The 18,805-nt window shown below is 50.6% G+C and overlaps 1 protein-coding gene across 3 annotated transcripts in view; it reads right to left on the bottom strand.

The window, feature by feature from the left end:
* KCTD17 (potassium channel tetramerization domain containing 17) overlaps positions 1–18,805 on the bottom strand; it is a 95,020-nt gene that overhangs the window by 23,829 nt on the left and 52,386 nt on the right. For 2 of the 3 annotated variants that reach the window (XM_088456937.1, XM_088456933.1), the window contains exons 1-2: positions 9,052–9,399; positions 8,721–8,829 (exon numbers count right to left, since the gene is read on the bottom strand). In XM_088456937.1, coding sequence (XP_088313063.1) covers positions 8,721–8,829; positions 9,052–9,228 — 286 coding nt within the window. In that variant the 5' untranslated portion in view covers positions 9,229–9,399. Of the gene's footprint in view, positions 1–8,720; positions 8,830–9,051; positions 9,400–18,805 lie in introns of those variants that run through there. The other variant, XM_088456934.1, reaches the window with a different exon arrangement.

The following is an 18,805-nucleotide window of genomic DNA, read 5'->3' on the forward strand; positions in this document are numbered from 1 at the left end:
AAGGCTCCGAGATGCAGAATCCTCTGAGACGGGAGCAGGGTGGAGTTTTGCCAGTTTATCAACCAGCCGTGCCGTTGCAGTACTGTAATTGTCAGATCCAAATGGTGTAGAAGGAGCTCTGGAGATCCTGCTACCAACAGAAAGTCATCTAGGTACGGCAACATGCGGACTCCCTGCAGCCGCAGGGAAGCGCCATGACCGCCATAACCTTGGTGAACACACGTGGTGCTGTCGCCAGGCCAAAAGGTAACGACTGGAACTGGAAGTGATCATTGCGGATTGCAAACCTGAGGAACTGTTGATGGCACGAAAGAATAGGGACATGCAGGTAAGCATCCTGTATGTCCAACGACACCATGTAATCCCCAGGTTCCAGCGCCAGAATGATGGACCGTAGGGTCTCCATCCGAAACCTTGGCACCCGCAAGGACTTGTTGAGTGCTTTGAGGTTGAGGATCGGACGGTACGACCCATTGGGTTTCTGCACCAAAAACAGATTGATATAGAAACCCAGGCCCCTCTGGGAGAAAGGAACAGGCACTATAACTCCAGTCTGGAGCATAGTGTGCAAAACCTTCCGCAGTTCTGTGGTTTTGGATGGGGTCTGTGCTGAAAGGAGAGGGCATACCTGTGAGAAACCACCTCGTGAACCCAACTGTCTGTCGTGGTTACCAACCAACACTGGGTGAACCGTAGCAGGCGGCCTCCCACTTTGGGATCCCCCAAAGGGAGGCCCGGACCGTCAGGCCACAGGTTTATCATCGGACTTAGGGGCCGGACGTCTGGTACTCCAGGCCTGCTTCCGGGGCTTGGCCGATTTCTTGGGGCCAGCCTGTCGGGGAAAAGACTGTGCTTTAGGCCTACCCTGGGCCCTGTAATGCCGAAAGGATGACGTACCTGAACTGGAAGGAACTGCAGCAGACGGGAGACATGCCGATTTGGCTGCCGCCAGCGTGGCTACAATTTTGTCCAGATCCGGACCAGATAGGACTTCTCCATTAAAAGGCAAAGCTTCCAAGCCCTTTTTGGAATCAGCGTCCGCCTTCCAAGATCGCAACCATAAGGTGCGACGAGCCGCCACAGCTGGCGAAGAAATCAGAGAAATCAGGGTACTGATATCTAAAGCCGCTTCATTAATGTAAGTGGCCGAATCCCGGAGATTACCTATCAACTCGGTCTGTTCAGCCGAACAGTCGGAATCAAAAGACGCCTCTAAACTATCTGCCCAGTGCTACATAGCTCTGGCTACCCAACAAATGGCCATAGCTGGCCTGGCTGCCCCCCCCGTGAGGGAATAAACGGACTTTAGGCAGATCTCCACCTTACGGTCCGTGGCATCCTTTAAGGAGGACATGGAGGGCATGGGCAACGTGGCACTTCGGACCAGGCATGTCACATGGGAATCCACCTGTGGCGGGGATTCCCACTTAGAAAAATAATTGTCCGCAAACGGATAAGCCACTGCTAAACATCTTTGAGGCTGATACCGTTTGCCAGGATGTTTCCACGCCTCCTCTAAGTGGTCCACCAATTGAGCCGAAAGAGGAAACACTGTGGCGTCACCCTTAACATCCTTGAAAAAGGCATGTTTGGATTTTGATACCAGAGGTTCATCATCCTCAATAACTAAAGCTGTGCGGACTGCACGAATAAGGCCAGGTATATAAACCTTAGACTTAGCGTCTGACTCTTTAGTACGGAGAGGTTCTTGGTCCGAAAGATCCAGAATCTCCCCATCATCGGTCGTCCCCTCGTCATCCTCATAAGGAGTGGACAGAGACGCCACTGGCCGCTTGTGAGGCCGCAACGCAGACTCCCCTTGTAACACGTCTGACAAATGCTGCACAGAACTTGTCAAGGAATTAACCCACGCAGGCTCCTGAGAGACCTGAGGAGGGGAAATAGGGAGACTGTGGGGTACCATCAGTTGTCTCAGGAACCCCTGCATGGGTGACGACACCACTGACTGTTGGGACAATCCCATCTGAGGGAACGCAGGTTGCGGAGCTAACTGGCCCACTAGGGTTGTAAGCGCTTTAGCGAAACAAGCCCAGGGCGGTTCCTGAACCGGAGCCGTGACAGTAATTGGCCGCGCCAATAAAAAACACTGTCGACATAGTGCCTCCGCGCTACCCTCCCCCTCCGCTATAGGTACCTTACACGTAGTACACAGAAGCTGGAGAGGAAAATCACTCTCAGACATGATGGCAAGTATGACCCCTCTCACTGATACAAGTTAGTATAGTGGGAGAACCGCCCTGCAATCACCGCAACGCAAGGGCTTTAGCAGAAGAAGAGCAGGGACAGTGAAATGGCTGACAGTAGAAAGTGAAAGTACAGGCAGCAGACGCTAGCAGCAGTCACATACCATGCAAAGAAATCAGGGGGTCATTCAGACCGCTCGCGAGCGCAGGACGCTCGCAAGCGGGTCGATGTTGCCCCACTGCGCATGCGCACGATGGAGGGAGCTCCGTCGTGCGCATGCGCGAGACCCGGATAGTGACGGGCTCTCCGTCACTCCGGGTCTCGCACCAAAGTGGGCGTGCTGTCGATGTTGATGTCGATGTTGATTGACAGCACGCCCCCTTTTGGTGGGCGTGCCGGGGGCGTGGCTGCCAGACAGAGGCGTTCCCATGGGAAAGCCTACCGTCTGCAGCCGGCCCCACTGACATCACTAGCCAAAATCACTCCTGGGCTTGTGGCAGCGAGACCCTACCGCAGGGTCTCCGTCGCAAGCCCGATGGTCGCGATGGTCTTGACCATCGCGACCATCATCATGGACGCTCGCATAAACTGTGGGTGGTCACCCACAGCTATGCGAGCGTCCAGGAAGACGCTCCATTTTCATGAAGGAGGGCCCTGATTCAGAGCGAGCGCTCTGGTCAGAGCGTTTGGCTCTGAATCAGTCCCTCAATCCCTACACTATCAGCGCCGATCCTCAACTACGCAGACACAGAGTCTGGTAGGACACAGCGCTGCATGCACAGACCTGTTCCAACGGAGGAGAGGTATGCCGGGGGACCCAGACCACGATGCCACCGATCAGCAGCGTCCACCATGCTTTCTTGTAAAGATGGCCACCGAGGAGCAGAGAGGAGGCCGGCCTGGGGGAGGAGCGCTGCCACAGGGCCAATCGACAAGTACAGAGAGGCTGTGTGCAGCGGGGGAGGCGCCGGCTATTTACAGGGAAGGCGCGCTCCCCTGGCATGCAATTAACCCCTGGGACGCTGCAGCGCTACCGCTCAACTGTGGTCCACTGTCCCAGGGGGGTAGTGGAAGCGCAGGTCTGTAACCTGGCTCCACGCTGCAGCCAGTCCCCAGGGAGCCCCCTGCCTGGGGACTCCGGACCATATTCGTGGGACCCCGCTGCTTACCTGCTGCCCCCCTTAAATCCGGCCATGGTCCCAAACATCTGGGGTCACCGCTAGCTGCGATCCCAGATGCCTACCAGCATCCCCGGATCAGTACCGGCGTTCTGGTACCGGCGGGGGTGTAGGGAAGGCAGCATGGACGTCAAGAATGACTGTCCATGCTGTACTTCCAGATGGGCAGCCACAGTTGCCTTGAAGAAAACTTCAGGGGCTATCCTTAGTCCCCCTCTGAACATGTGCATCCGACTCCGAGCCGGGCACCAACAAAACTGAGATGCCTTGGCTCGGGGGCGGGGTATAGGAGGGGGACCCTAGTGCATCCTGGGAGGCTGAAAACTTAACTCTATGGTGTCCGATGCCTGACGTCATCACCTATACCCCAAGGTATCCTGTGGATACCCTATGGACCCTGAAGTAGAAAAATTGATGTTTCAAATAGACCACCTCCTGAGCTGCGAGTTTGGCAGAAACATACACAGGACAGTGTGATTTGTGTATGTTTCTGCCTGAATACCTAATATAAAGTTTTTTTTTAATTTAAAAAAAATTACGTAGGGTCCCCCCAAAAGCCTAATCAGCCCCGAACTTGCCAGCCAGTCCTGGTTCATAAATTTACGGGGAACAAAATCAGCAGGGTTCCACCGTAATTTAGGAGCCAGAACCTGGCTGCAGGGCCAGTCCTGGCTTTAATTATAGGGGGAAAAAATTGTATGGGGTCCCCCTATAATTAAAACCAGCACCGGACTCAAAACGGCCGGGCTGTAATGCACAGCCCGGAGACCCTTTCACTGGGGCTCCGTGGCCAAAGCATTATCAGCCCAAGCCACTCAGGCCAAGCCGGGGATCTCAGGGGAGATGAGGGGAGATGACCCCCAAGAAGGGGTCCCCCCATGAAACCCCATGCCCGGGGGGCTCTTACCCACACCCCTAGAGCGTTGGGTAATAAAGTGAGAAATATAAGGAAACTATTGTATTTTACAGTGGGACTACAGGTGCCAGCATGCCTGCCCTTTGGCACTTTTCGAACTACAAGTGACAGCAGATGGCCGGCACCCGCACCCCCACTGTAAAATAAATAGTTAAATAAAGACAAAACGCACACACCGTGCCTAGTAAAAGTTTATTTCATACACCTACCCATTCACACATACCTGCTGCAGATGTATCTGTCCCCTTCTCAAGTAGGATCCATGTGCCTGGCCCTGCAAAAAATAATCCATACTCACCTAGATCCTGGCGCTGCTCTCCGAAGCATCCAGGGTCTTGGTAAAACAAATAAACGAGTTACCCGAACCAGACCGGACAGATGTAAGTACTGTATATCCTGTTGCATAAACTTACACTTCGCGAAATGACAGATGACCGAAGCCAGCTGTAATTTCTCATGGGGTGCGAGCCAATCAGCGGCCACTTTACATGAATCATGAGGTCATGAACTCAGGGGGCATGACCAACATAGGGTGCATGTCAGCCCTATTACGGGCCACCCGGAAAAGTAGGCAAGTCTCCCAGCATTGGGAAGGGGGGGGGGGGGGTGACGCGATTTGCACATGCATCCTGCTGGTAATCTCTGCATTGTGTAGCGGGGGCAAGGCCACGATGACGCAATCATGTGGTCACGCCACCACTCCGTCTTGCTGTCCAGAGGGGTCAACCAGACTGTCAACAAATGGGCCCTATAGAAAACCACCAGGAAATGTTGGTCTATTTGTGGTCTATTTTTACCATCTATTTTCCAGTTTTTATATCAAAACTCTGGAGCATGACAGGGATTAATGACAGGGAGTATGATAGGGGAGGGAGTATGATAGGGGAGGGAGTATGACAGGGAGTATGATAGGGGAGAGAGTATGACAGGGAGCATGATAGGGGAGGGAGTATGACAGGGAGTATGATAGGGCAGGGAGTATGACAGGGAGTATGATAAGGGGAGGGAGTATGACAGGGAGTATAATAGGGGAGGGAGTATAACAGGGAGTATGATGGGAGGGAGTATAACAGGGAGTATGATGGGAGGGAGTAGGACAGGGAGTATGATAGGGGAGGGAGTAGGACAGGGAGTATGATAGGGGAGGGAGTATGACAGGGAGTATGATAGGGGAGGGAGTATGACAGGGAGTATGATAGGGGAGGGAGTAGGACAGGGAGTATGATAGGGGAGGGAGTAGGACAGGGAGTATGATAGGGGAGGGAGTAGGACAGGGAGTATGATAAGGGAGGGAGTATGACAGGGAGTATGATAGGGGAGGGAGTATGACTGGGAGCAAGGCCGGCTCCAGGGATCGGAGCACCCTGTGCCAACCCTCTCCAGTGCGCCCTATCTTTGCCTATTAATAACGTCACGTAGGGGGCGTGGCCTATTGTATTCGACCACGCCCCCATTTTCGGTCGTGCGCTGTCCCAGCAGCTGGCTGTGGATCATCACTTTGGTAATCCGATACGAGCAGTGCTGGCTGCACTGAGACCTACATGGGAGGGGGTAGGGCCAGGTGACGGGTCATGTGACGCAGGGCCGGTTTTACATATTCGCTGGTTATGCAGCAGAGTAGGGCACCACCTAGAGGAAGGCGCCCTAACCCGGCCGTGGCCAGTGACATGCAAAGCAGCCTCCGGGCAGACTGTCACTGTGACACAGCTGCCTGCACAGGCGCGCCACAACACTCAGGAGGGCGCCCACCGACATCGCTGCCAGACCAGTCCCCCGCCGCCAGTACTCTGCTGCCGCTGTTGAAGCCAGCAGGTAAGTCTGAGTGATGAACTGTAATGGAGGGGCTGTGATGGAGGCGGACTGTAATGAAGGGGCTGTGATGGAGGGGGGCTGTAATGGAGGGGCTGTGATGGAGTTGACTGTGATGAGGGGGAGTGAGAGGAGCTATGTTGTGGGGTTGTGATGAGGGAGATATGAGGGGCTGTGATGAGGGGAGTGAAGGGGCTGTGATGACTGGGGCTGTGGTGAGGGTTGCTGTGAGGGGCTGTGATGAGGGGTACTGGGCTGTGAGGGGCTCCATGGGGGGGATAAGTGAGCTAGGATGAAGGTCCACTGAGGGGCACCAAAATCTATACCCGCTTACCAAAAAACATTGGCTCGGGCCGGCGCTGATGTGACATCAACAGCCACTCTCCTGGAGAAGGAGAGAATAACCAGCACGTTATTACCCACATACTGAGTGAGTGGCTGTTTCTGGCGAGGTGTGTGCTCAGGACATACATGCCGTTGTTGTGGCTTTAGCGCGGGAGTTGCAGTGCGGTGCTGGGTGCATACAACGGTGTGTGTGGCCAGCCGGTACAGAGGTGGAGCAACCTGTTCTGTGTGCATCCCTTGCCGGCTGCACAGAGCCACCATATGTGCCACCAGATGTCAACCTGCCTTGTCACTGCAGGGATCATGCAGGCGATAGGGGCACAGTGCTAGTGGGGGAGAGAAGGATATGTGTAGGCTCATATGTTGGGGTGCAGAGTGCCAAGAATGGGGGGGGCAAAGCATATTCTTGCACCTGGGCCCACCACTCTCTAGTTCCGCCACTGAGTGTAGTATAAGTGCGTAAATACAGGAGACAATGGGAGGCGGTCGCCTCCAGGCACCAGCCCTGGAGGTACACTGACCTACTCTATTGTACCAGGTTCTGCTTTATGCACCCCAGAGCAGGAATAAGTAGGGTGCCCAGTGGGCATGTGCTGCTATCCTCCCTCTCCCAAGGTCCCCACCCTGGAGACCGGTCTCTAGGGAGGGATCTCCAGGAAAGGAATCTGCACCAATGTACATAAAATAGGCAGGGCAAAGGCTGAAGTGCATGACCCCTCCCTCCTTTGTTGGTTCTTCCCCCTCACACATGTGGGACCTGCTGCCTCTGCTGTTGTTGTGGGAGCAGAAAATAGCAATAATGGAAGACCCTGATCAGCAGCAGGTAGTATTTGTGTGCTGGGGTGTTGGTAGTTAATTGGGGGAGGAGTGTGTGCCTGGGTGCTGCTGGGGTGTTGGCACAGTAGTAAATGCAGGAAGGGAGTGTGTATGGGTTCTGCAGTGCTGACAGTGTGTGTCTGTGTGCCGTGAGGGTGTTAGTAGTGAATGCAGGGAGAATGGTGTTTGTCTGGGTGCTGCTGGCGTTTTGGCAGTAAATGCCGGGGGAGGAGAGTGTGGGTCTGGGTGCTGCTGTATTGTTTGAAGTGAATGTGGAGGGGAGAGGAGGTGAGAGTGTGTGTCTGGGTGCTACTGGGGTGTTGGCAGTGAATGCAGGGGGAGGGTGTGTTTATGGATGCTGCTGGTTTGTTGGCAGTGAATGCAAGGAGAGGAGGGCGTGTGCCTGGGTGCTTCTGGAATGTTGGAAATTAATGTGGAGGGAGGAAGGGATGAGAGTATGTGTCTGGGTGCTGCTGGGGTGTTGGCAGTGAATGCAGGGTGGAGGGTGTGTGTCTGGGTGCTGCTAGGGTGTTGGCAGTCAAAGCAGGGGAGAGTGTGTTTCTGGGTGCTGTTGGGTTGTTGGCAGTGACTGCAAGGGGAGAAGAGTCTGTGTCTGGGTGCTGCTGGGGTGTTGGAAGTGAATGCGGAGGGAGGAGGGGATGAGTGTAGGTGTCTGGGTGCTGCTAGGGTGTTGGAAGTGAATGTGTGTGTGTGTGTGTGTGTGTGTGTGCTGCTGGTGTGTTGGGACTGAAGGCAGTGGGAGGAAAGAGTGTGACTGGGTGCTGTTGGGTTGTTGGCAGTGACTGCAAGGGGAGAAGAGTCTGTGTCTGGGTGCTGCTGGGGTGTTGGAAGTGATTGTGGAGGGAGGAGGGGATGAGTTTATGTGTCTGGGTGCTGCTAGGGTGTTGGAAGTGAATATGTGTGTATGGATGGGTGTGTGGCTGCGTGCTGCTGGTGTGTTGGGACTGAATGCAGTGGGAGGAGAGAGTGTGACTGGGTGTTGGTAGTAAATGTGGTTTAGGGGGACTGTGTGACTGCTGCTGGGACTGGGGTGTTGGTAGTGAATGCGAGAGAGGGGGGGGGCACCAACAACTATCTCACCTCCAGATTCCTGGTATGAAGGTATGCCCCTGGTCTAGTATTTTGATGCTGTACAACAGTATTATCCAATTTGTGCACCAAAGGCTGCTTTCGTCACCCTCAGATTCTATAATAACCCTATAGCTTCTATTGTATTATACTGTACATTACAGCCTCTAGTCTAGAGCATACAGTAAGTCCAGCCCACTTTCTATAAACATGTTTTCTGTACAACAAATCAGAAAATTAAATAAAAAAGCACAATCACCAGAGTATCATTCACATTCTAGTAATATTAATAGACACAAACAAGCACCTAGAAACCACACAAACACATTTACAGCACAAGGCAGGGACATTGTGGAGTTTACCTTCAATGGAAACATTCTTGTCTAATACCAATTTGCCATACCGCAAGTACCGTAAGATTGCACCAAAGTAAGATGGGTCCCTGTCAATAAGAAATGCCCCTGTCTCATCCTAAAGAGAGTGTAAAAGAGAAATGCAGAGTGAGAACAAGATGCAGAAGAGATAAAGAATGGATAAATGATAAAACAGATGAACAATGAAGCAGAAGTGTACTGTATATGAGAGGAAACAAGTCTAGAAATGACTGAAGTGAAAAGACATGGTCGGCACTGGCAATATTATCAGTCACAGATATTGGAAGTAATAAGGAAAGATGCAGCTTGTGTCTCTCACCGTCTCAGACAGCAACTGGGACTCCTGACAGAGGCGGCAGAGAAAGGAGTTGGGCTCCTGGCACAGGGTCTGCTTTGTAGTGAGGAATACTGTGCCACCAACATTCAAACGCACCCACTTCCCCCCCTCAAAAGCAGTTCGCTGTGTGGCAACCTCAGGCTGTGCTCCTTGCATCATCTTCTGTCTTCTGATCTCAGTCTCTGATACTTCTGTATCCCAAGACAGATTGGAATTTTTCAGGTCCTAATGCAGACAAAATAAAGGCATTTATATGGAGATAAAACTGGCCACTCCAAAACTCTGTTGTTTTCGTTGCTCTGCAAGATCCGTTCCACTCTTTCCTCAGTCTGCCCGTCTGTTCACTAATTACTTTTTAATCGTTAATTCCAGTCTTGTTCATTTCTGTTTTCTCTTTTGTTCCTTTTCTACTGTTTTCCATCACCACACCCTCTCCCGTGGGATAGGTTGCCACCACAGGTGTGCTGTGCTGAGATACCTATCTCATCCCTTCCCTGACTCGCATCTGTCATTGGATCATATTTCTCGCATCCACAACAAGTAGTCAGCAGCAACACTACCCTGGTCCGTCTGTGAATCTGTCATTGGATTTCTTACTGAACGTTAAACCCCTTCACTGCTGAATGCATTTGTATGAAATCATGGTCTCTCTGTTCGTCTTTATTTAACAATCACCTTTGTGGACTTTGAGGCTGGTGCTGTGAAACTTTGGCCTGTTGCATGAGTCGTACACATTTTGAGCTCATCTACAATTGCCCCAGATGAGGCCTAACTGGATTGTAATGAGGTATTCTAACATAGCAAAGTTCAGTGGGGGGTGGAAATGCAACTGCAGGTTATGTAAAGTTGAATGTAAATGTAAAGTTAAGGGAGGGCATTTTATATGACCATAGTGTCATAAAACTCTAGGGTATGGGTTTGTGTGGAATGAGCACTAAGGTAAAAGAGGAGGAGTTTATAACTCAGGCCCTGATTCAGAGCCGGACGCTCTCTCTGAATCAGGACGGCATTTTTTTTTGTGCCGGCCTCCTGGCCGCTCGCTACGCTGTGGGTGACCACCCTCAGCTTTTGCGAGCGGCCAGGTGATGGTCGCAATGGTCGCGACCATCGGGCTTGTGACGAGACCCTTGTGGTAGGGTCTCGTCCATTGCAAGCCCCAGTGGACTTCAGGAAGTCCACCTCCTGACATCACTAGTGGTGTCAGTAGGGCTGCCCACAAATGGAAGGCGTTCCCTCAGGAACGCCTCAGTTTGTGCAGCCACCCCCCCCACCCGCCTCCAAAACGGGGCGAGCTGTCAATCACAATTGACAGCCGGCCTCATTTTGGTGCGAGACCCGTAGCGACCGTCGCTGGCTGGGTCTCGCGCATGCGCAAGCCGGGGTGGCGCATCTGCAGGGGGTAAACATCGACCCGCTTGTGAGCGCATATCGCTTGCGAGCGGGTCTGAATCAGCCCCTCGGTTTCTTCCATTATCCAATGAGGTGTAAAGGATTATGCTGTGATGGACGGTTCTTGCTCATCTTATTTCAGGTCTCGGCGGCTCCTCTTACTTAAAGTGGTTGACCCCGCCCTCCCATTCTAGATTTGATGTCAACTTTGTGGGTGGGACGTCCTGGTTGGCGGGTGGTCGGTTTCTAAGTACCCTGATGTGTTTGGAGGACTGTCAATGTGAGTGTAGTCTATTGGCCTGTGGGTGAGTGGGGCATCACCAGTCCATGTGGGCTCCTTCATCTCACAGGGTCATAGGGCACCTCAGGTTGGGGATGGGTGGAGTGGGCAGTTGGCCACTATCCTTCCCGGGTGTAGTCCCGAGAGAGGGTGGCAGTTGGCCGTTTTACCCCCCTCTTATTTTGAAATGACCACAGATACAATGACTCTTTCACCTAGGCCGTCTCTCCTTTGCCACCATACTCCTGACATCACTAGTGATGTCAGTAGTGGACTTCCTGCTCTATTAGAGCAGGAAGTCCACTCGGGATTGCGAGACCCTATCACAGGGTCTCCTCGCAAGCCCGATGGTCGCGATAATCGCGACCATCACCAGGCTGTACGAGCAGCCTGGAGGCCGGTTAAAAAAAAAATAGGGACGCCCTGATTTAGAGCGAGCGCACGCAAATAGCGTGTGCCTCTGAATCAGTCCCATAATGCGATAAGTTTAAGCAGACCAATAGAGGGTTTTAATACTCCTTCTTAGAGATGGATGTAGGTGTACACACTGGTGACTAGACCAAACTAAGTGGATGGGGGGGCGGGCACACTGCAAGATGCGCACAAAACTGCTTTGGTGCAAACATGAACCAGTTTTCTGTGCACATACGCCCAATTTTTGTCTAACACTACGTAAGGTCATTTGGCTCCATTGTACACGATATCAAATTTATAGAACATTCTATACCAGGGCTGTGTTGTGAAGATGCAGTACGCATCTAAAATCCAAGCAAATATACATGTAAAAACTTCTCTCTAATGACGTATAGAGCATTTTATAAGCTTCCAAATACACGTGATTATTTTTTTTAATGAATCCCATGTAATTTTGTTCAGAATTATATGGTTTTTAACATAAGAGTGACATACTGGAAATCCAGGTACATTAGTGAGAAGAAAAAAAGACCGAAGCATAAAGACCATCAGGAATTATGATGGATACACTCTAAACAGATATATCTGCAAATGATGGTTGTTTGTATACACTGAACAACCATCATCTGTGTTCAGTGTGTAGGAAGGGGCGGGTTCCGCTGGTCAGGGGGCGGGTCCACCCACTCCCCACAGCTACTGTGTCTGCAGACCGACCGTACACACTTGCCGATGGACAGATGTCTGCAGATATATCTGTCCATCAGCTGTGCAGCCCAGCCAATGCGATATGTCTGTGAACGACATATTGTGGTCACACACTGGCCGACGGGCAGCAGATATATTGCCTGATCAATTGATCGCCCAATATATCTGTCAGCGTGTACCCAGCTTTAGTTTTTGCCTCTGATCTGCTATTTTATAGTCTCAGACACAGAGGTGCCAGTAAGAATGTCCTGTGTCAACAACAAGCATTTAACAAAATGCTCAATGAATCCGAAACTAAACCCACTTTCAGCTGAATGTGCAAATTTACAAGGTCGTGCAATGTGTTTGTGCTAAAATCTGTTGTATATATGACACATTTTCTGCCAAAGATTAACCGATATCGGGCCAGATTCAGAGCTGTACGCTATTGGTGCCGCAGCTGAGATTTTGTACAGCTGAGGATGTGAGAAAATATTCTAATGGTACAGCCGCCAGGAATTGTACCAAGACGGCCCCTAGAGCATTCGCAAGCTGTTCGCAATTGCATACACATACGCAGCATCCAAAGCAGATTACGCAAACATCGATTCCTTGAGCAAGTGTTTAGTCTCTCAGAATGCCCGCCAGAGCCATTTTGTCAGTGAATGGTACTGCAGACGCAGGATGTGCCACACCCCCAAAACGGGCAAGACACCTCTGCTTTTTTAGCTGACACTTACCGTTGCCTCCCCTAAATGCACCCTGCTTGTTAATCACACTGCGAATAAAGACTCGCACCATACGACTACGACAATGTACCTCAACACATTCGCAGTGCGATTCAGATGCATGCGCATTGGCAAAAACAAAGACATTGCTCAATTTGCAAAACATCAGCGTTGCATTCAAGTCTGAATCAGGCCTATTGATTATTAGATACGGGTTCTTAAGAACATATAGGAGTTTCTTTTGGTAGCAAAATGAAATTGATTTTCATTCTATTTTATTTTACTAACAAAAGAACTCACTCAAAAGTTACAAAATAAAATATACTTTCTCCTAATTTTTCCTATGGTTACGTTAATATACAGAGCAATCACTGAAAGTGACAATGCAATGTATTTGTCCAGTTCTCGCAATATATAGCAATACCAAATGTGTACTTTTAAATCAGGTTTTGGGGCGTTATGAGATTTTAGTTCATACTTGCCTACCCTCCTGGAATGTCCAGGAGACTGTCAGATTGTGGGGAGCTCTCATTGACTCCCAGGAGAGCCGGACATTAGCCCACAACCCTCGCACTCCCATAATAAAATGGACAGATGACATTATATATTGTAAACCACATAATCATGCCACTGTCCCCTGCTGCTTGAGGCTATGATTTGTGATATTGCAGAGCAGGAAGACGCGCATCACGTTCACTCGATCCCTGCACTTGCCGCCCAAAAGTAGCCAAGTACGTTATGGATTTTCTTTTATCATTTCAATGTTTTTTTTTTTCTTAATTATCAAAGACACAAACAGGTCACCCTGTCTGTATTACTAGTACATCCAATGCAAATTTTATATATTAACAAGTCCCAAACAATGAATACAGGCCCTGATTCAGAGCCGGACGCTCTAACAGAGCGCTCGCTCTGAATCAGGGCCGGGCTATTTGTTTTTTAAAACGGCCTCCGGGCCGCTCGCATAGCTGTGGGTGACCACCCACAGCTATAGCGAGCAGGTCATGATGATGGTCGCGATGGTCCCTTGTTCTAGGGTCTCGTGGCCGCAAGCCCCAGAGAGCTTCTGGCTCTAAGAGCCGGAAGCTCCACCCCCCTGACCCACCCAGCAAAGGGGGCGTGCTGTCACTCAACATCGACAGCACGCCCCCTTTGGTGCAAGACCCGGAGAGACGGATTGCCCGTCGCTATCCGGGTCTCGCGCATGCACACGATGGAGCCGGCTCCGTCGTGCGCATGCGATCTGGGCCACCATCGACCCGGTTGCCAGCGCTCAGCGCTTGCGACCGCGTCTGAATCCGGCCCACAGTTTGCATGGGTGTCAATACCTCCTGATAATCCAATAACATTATCAGGGCGAGGCACAAATAGGCAGTCTCACCTGTTGTGCAGGATCTGGCAGGCTATACACAAATAGCGTGACCATGTTTTCACTAGTTCCTCCCTGGCAGTCGGACACCTCTTCAGCACCCGGATTGTGGCTTTTATAGGAACTTTGCTACAGGGTAAAATATGTAAAACCCTAAGAGTATAACTTAATATCTGTTATATAGAACTATATCGCGACCTCCAAATAATCACCTATGGCAAGGCAGCTCCAGAAATAGCTCCTCTAAATGAAATGACACCATTCCATGAATTATGCCATCATGCAGTACACATGCCTCCTCTTCCTATCTTACTTCCTGATGATGCAGAGGTGAGGTAGAAATGAAAGCTGGGTGAGGCTTTAGGATACTATTTGGGGCAAGGCGTATGATAATTATAATGTCATCAGCACGCCTCTGCACACTTAGGGCCAATACACAATACTACACAAGTCTGCGCCACATATTTTAGCACAGGTGAGGCAGAACAGGTGTGGGAGAGGCGTTCTCAGCCATTTACGCCCATTTTTCTACCAACCTCTGTTTTCAGTGAGGAATGCTTGCTATCACAACTCCTCTGTACCCATGTGACTCTCCCCTGCAAACTGAAGGTGTGCCTCCTAACCATTTTTTACCACTTCCTCAAGTCCTGAAGGACGAAACGCGTTGAGACCCCTGACCTAACCTCTCCAGTGTGGACTGCTGCTACCTGCAAGAATCTGATCACTTCTTAAACTGAGAAGCGTTTTTAATTAATCTTCTATTCTATGTTTCCTGATGCCCTTGTGTTTTGTATCCAATAAAACCTTAAAATGTACTGATGGAGGGATGATTTCTATTTAGGTTTGAAGCCCGCAGTCTATTATGTACATGGTTATGGATTACTAGTGGGACACCACAGGAACATTCAGGAATAGATTACCACATTCTACGAGTACATATTTCGCAGTATCTGGTACGCAGTTATATTGTCTGCCATACCAAGTACTACATTATATTGCAGTTTCCTCTCATTCGCCCCTATGAGCCCCTTCAAAGGTTTTCCAGCTGACAAATTTTAGGTGCTGCTTCAGCCATTCTTTAAGGCAGGGGTTCCCAACCACGGTCCTCAAGGCACACTAACAGTCCAGGTTTTAGGGATAGCTTTACTTGAGCTAAAGTGACTAAATTAGTACCTCAGTTATTTTGATTTAACCATCTGTGCTGTAGCATGGATATCACCAAAACCAGAACGGTTAGTGTGCCTTGAGGACAGAGGTCAGGAATCACTGCTTTAAGGTGTTCCAGCTGACCAAAGATCCCACATCCTCCAATAAAAAGAAACACGTTTGGATATCAGATAAGCTCATGAAACCACTTTTATTTGGTACGCACAATTTATTTTGAGCACTTAAGCCATTTACGGAAAATACTACACTATTAGGCGCATGTCTATTTCTTCTCTATTCACAGCAATTCCTCACCAGTCTGCCAAGCGGACCCCTCAAAAAGACTGCTGCCGCCTTTTACTCCAAGGACTAGCGACTGTCTTCTTACATATATACATTTAATATTATCTTCACTGCTTGTTGTTTTAAACGGACTCCGATCTGTGTGCAGTACTCAAATATTATCTCCCTCAGTAAAATGGAGAACTAATTTTCTTTGTCCTAAAAACATTTTTCTTGTGGCCATTAGAATTTTCCTACAGTCTCTAAGCAAAACCTCTGTTAGTGATGCAATATCTCCCTACCTCTCCTGATCGTTGTTCCAGGCTGGCAATAATAGAATAGGACACTGAGCATTAGATCGGTTTGCGCAGAATTGTGTTAATTGAGAAAATTAGGAGTCAGTATACAAGGTTATCCGAGGGAAAGAAGAAAAAAAAAAAAAAGAGTGGATTAATCAGATATTTCTTGCTGTGCAATAGGTTAACCATAGGCAATACAAACATACAGACATATAAGACACTAGAGTTTGTAAAGGTCATTTTAATCTTTTCATGTAAAAGCTCATTTCTACTTAATAGAGAAAAATATTGAGCCGGATTTTAAAATACAGGGTTGCTTCTGTAATGAATACTGAAGGATAGGGTTTATATAAAGAGAAAAAACCAGCTAAATAGCTCAATCATGCAAAGAAGAAAATGTATCAGGTTCCAGTAATGAGCTTTCAATCTATTTTTAGTGGAGTGTTGTTTTTAGCAATTGTTTCAGATGTGGTAAAGCTGTAATGCTTACATAATCTAAGGATGTAAATAAGACACCAACAGAAAACAAGAGATATGGTAAGAACTTACCTTTGTTATCTCTGTTTCTACGAAGTCCATAGGGTCCACAGGGTGACCTTGGGGTATAGCTGGATCCTGGATCCTCGGGCACCACGGAGTTAAAGCTTTCAGCTGCTCCCAGGATGCACTTGGGTCCATCCTCCCCTATACCCCGCCCCCGAGCCACAGGCACCTCAGTTGGTAAGCAGCCCAGGCCGGAGGAGGAGACGAAACAGAGAGAAGGAAGACTGGAACACACAAGAACCATACTCACAGAAATGTGAGACGGAAAACCGGTGACCAGTCACAGAGCCCATATGAAGCCAGGTGCGTCAGGGCGGGTGCCCTGTGGACCCTATGGACTTCGTAGAAACAGAGATAACAAAGGTAAGTTCTTACCATATCTCTTGTTGTCTACTTCAGGGTCCATAGGGGTCCACAGGGTGACCTTGGGGATGTCCCAAAGCAGTCCAACTAAGGGCGGGGATGCTCCTGTGCTGATAGGATAACCCGGCGCCCAAAGGATGCATCCTGAGCGGCAAAGGTGTCAAACGCATAGAACCTCAAAAAGGTCTGAATGGAAGACCAGGTGGCCGCCTTACACAGCTGAACAGCAGAGGCGCCACGTCTAGCAGCCCAAGAAGGGCCCACAGACCGAGTGGAATGAGCCTTAACAGGGGCTGGAACAGGTAAACCCTCCTGCATATAAGCCTCAATAATAACAGAACGAAGCCAACGGGCCAGAGTCTGTTTGTTGGCAGGCCAACCCCTCTTGTGAAAACCAAAGAGGATAAACAAAGAATCCGACTTCCTCACAGAACTAGTCCGGTCCACATAAACCTGGAGTGCACGGACAACGTCTAAGGAAGCCTCCCCAGCCGAAAGATCAGGCGACTGAAAGGCTGGTACAACAATTTCCTGATTAATGTGGAACCTGGAAACCACCTTAGGCAGGAAATCAGGACGAGTGCGAAGCACCGCTCGGTCCTGATGAAAAACCAGAATAGGGGGACGACAGGAAAGCGCCCCCAAATCCGAAATCCTCCTGGCAGAAGCAATTGCCAAGAGGAAAACCGTCTTAAAAGTTAGCCACTTGAGCTCCACTGACTCCAAGGGCTCAAAAGGAGGACCCTGTAAGGCCCGAAAAACCACCGCCAAATCCCACGGGGCCACAGGTGGCACAAAGGGAGGCTGGATTCTTAAAACACCCTGGAAAAAGGTGTGCACATCCGGCATAGCAGCAATCCTGCGCTGGAACCACACCGACAGAGCAGACACGTGCACCTTCAGTGAGGCAAGACGTAATCCTAAATCCAAACCCGACTGAAGGAAAGCCAGAATACCTGGGGATCATATATTCTGGCCTCGCACCACTGAAAGTAAGTGTGCCACACTCTGTGGTAGATCCTCGCAGAAGCAGGCTTGCGCGCCCTCAGCATGGTAGTAATAACGGAGCTAGAAAAGCCCGAGACCTCAGGACAGCTGTCTCAAGAGCCACGCCTTCAAAGATAGTCGACCCAGATCCGGGTGAAGACAGGGCCCCTGAGACAACAGGTCCCGTCGTTGAGGTAGGAGGTACGGAGCGTCAATGGACAGGCTCCGCAGATCGGAGTACCACGGCCTTCTGGGCCACCAGGATTAGTGTGCCTCCGTCCTGCTTGAACTTGCGCAGGACCCGAGGCAGCAGAGATATCGGAGGGAACAAGTAAGCCAGGCGAAACAACCATTTCACCGACAGCGCGTCTATTAGACTTGCGCCTGTGTCCCTTGTCCTTGACCCGTATACGGGCAGCTTGTGATTGTGACGGGACGCCATCAGGTCCAGTTCCGGCAGCCCCCACTTGTCCACGAGTAGTTAGAATACCTCTGGATGAAGCGACCATTCCCTGGGATGCACGTCGTAACGGCTGAGGAAGCCCGCCTCCCAATTGAGGACTCCCGGGATGAATACTGCCGAGAGAGCTGGAAGATAGCGCTCCGCCCAAGCCAGGACGCGGGAAACCTCCGACATCGCAGCTCGACTGCGAGTCCCTCCCTGGTGATTGATGTACGCCACCATGGCGGCGTTGTCCGACTGCACCTGAACGGCCCTTCCGTGAAGAGCGGTGCCGGACGACTGCAGGGCTCTGTACACTGCCCGCAGTTCCAGGATGTTGATGGGAAGAATCGCTTCCTCCGCCGACCAACGACCCTGAAGTGACAAGGAGCCTGTCACCGCCCCCCAACCCCGGAGACTGGCATCTGTCGTGAGCAGAACCCACTCTGGGATCCAAAAGGGGCGCCCCTCGAGATGAGCCGTCTGTAGCCACCAAGCCAGGGACAGACGCACCTCCGAGGACAACACCAGCATCTGAGAGCGGATCCTGTGTGGCAATCCGTTCCATTCCGAAAGAATCAGCCTCTGCAGGGGCCTGGAATGGAACTGGCCAAACTCCACCATGTCGAATGCCGACACCATGGACCCCAAAACTCTCATCGCTGAGTGCACCGACACTCTGCCCCTGCTCAGACAACTGTGAATCCGCAGCTGTAAGGAGGAGACCTTCTCTGGAGTCAGAAAAATCCGTTGTTGACGAGAGTCCAGAAGGGCCCCCAAATGAACCATCCGCTGAGATGGGATGAGGGA

Source organism: Taudactylus pleione, unplaced genomic scaffold (genome assembly GCF_031769625.1).
Source record: "Taudactylus pleione unplaced genomic scaffold, aTauple2 ptg000726l, whole genome shotgun sequence".
NCBI lineage: Eukaryota > Metazoa > Chordata > Amphibia > Anura > Myobatrachidae > Taudactylus > Taudactylus pleione.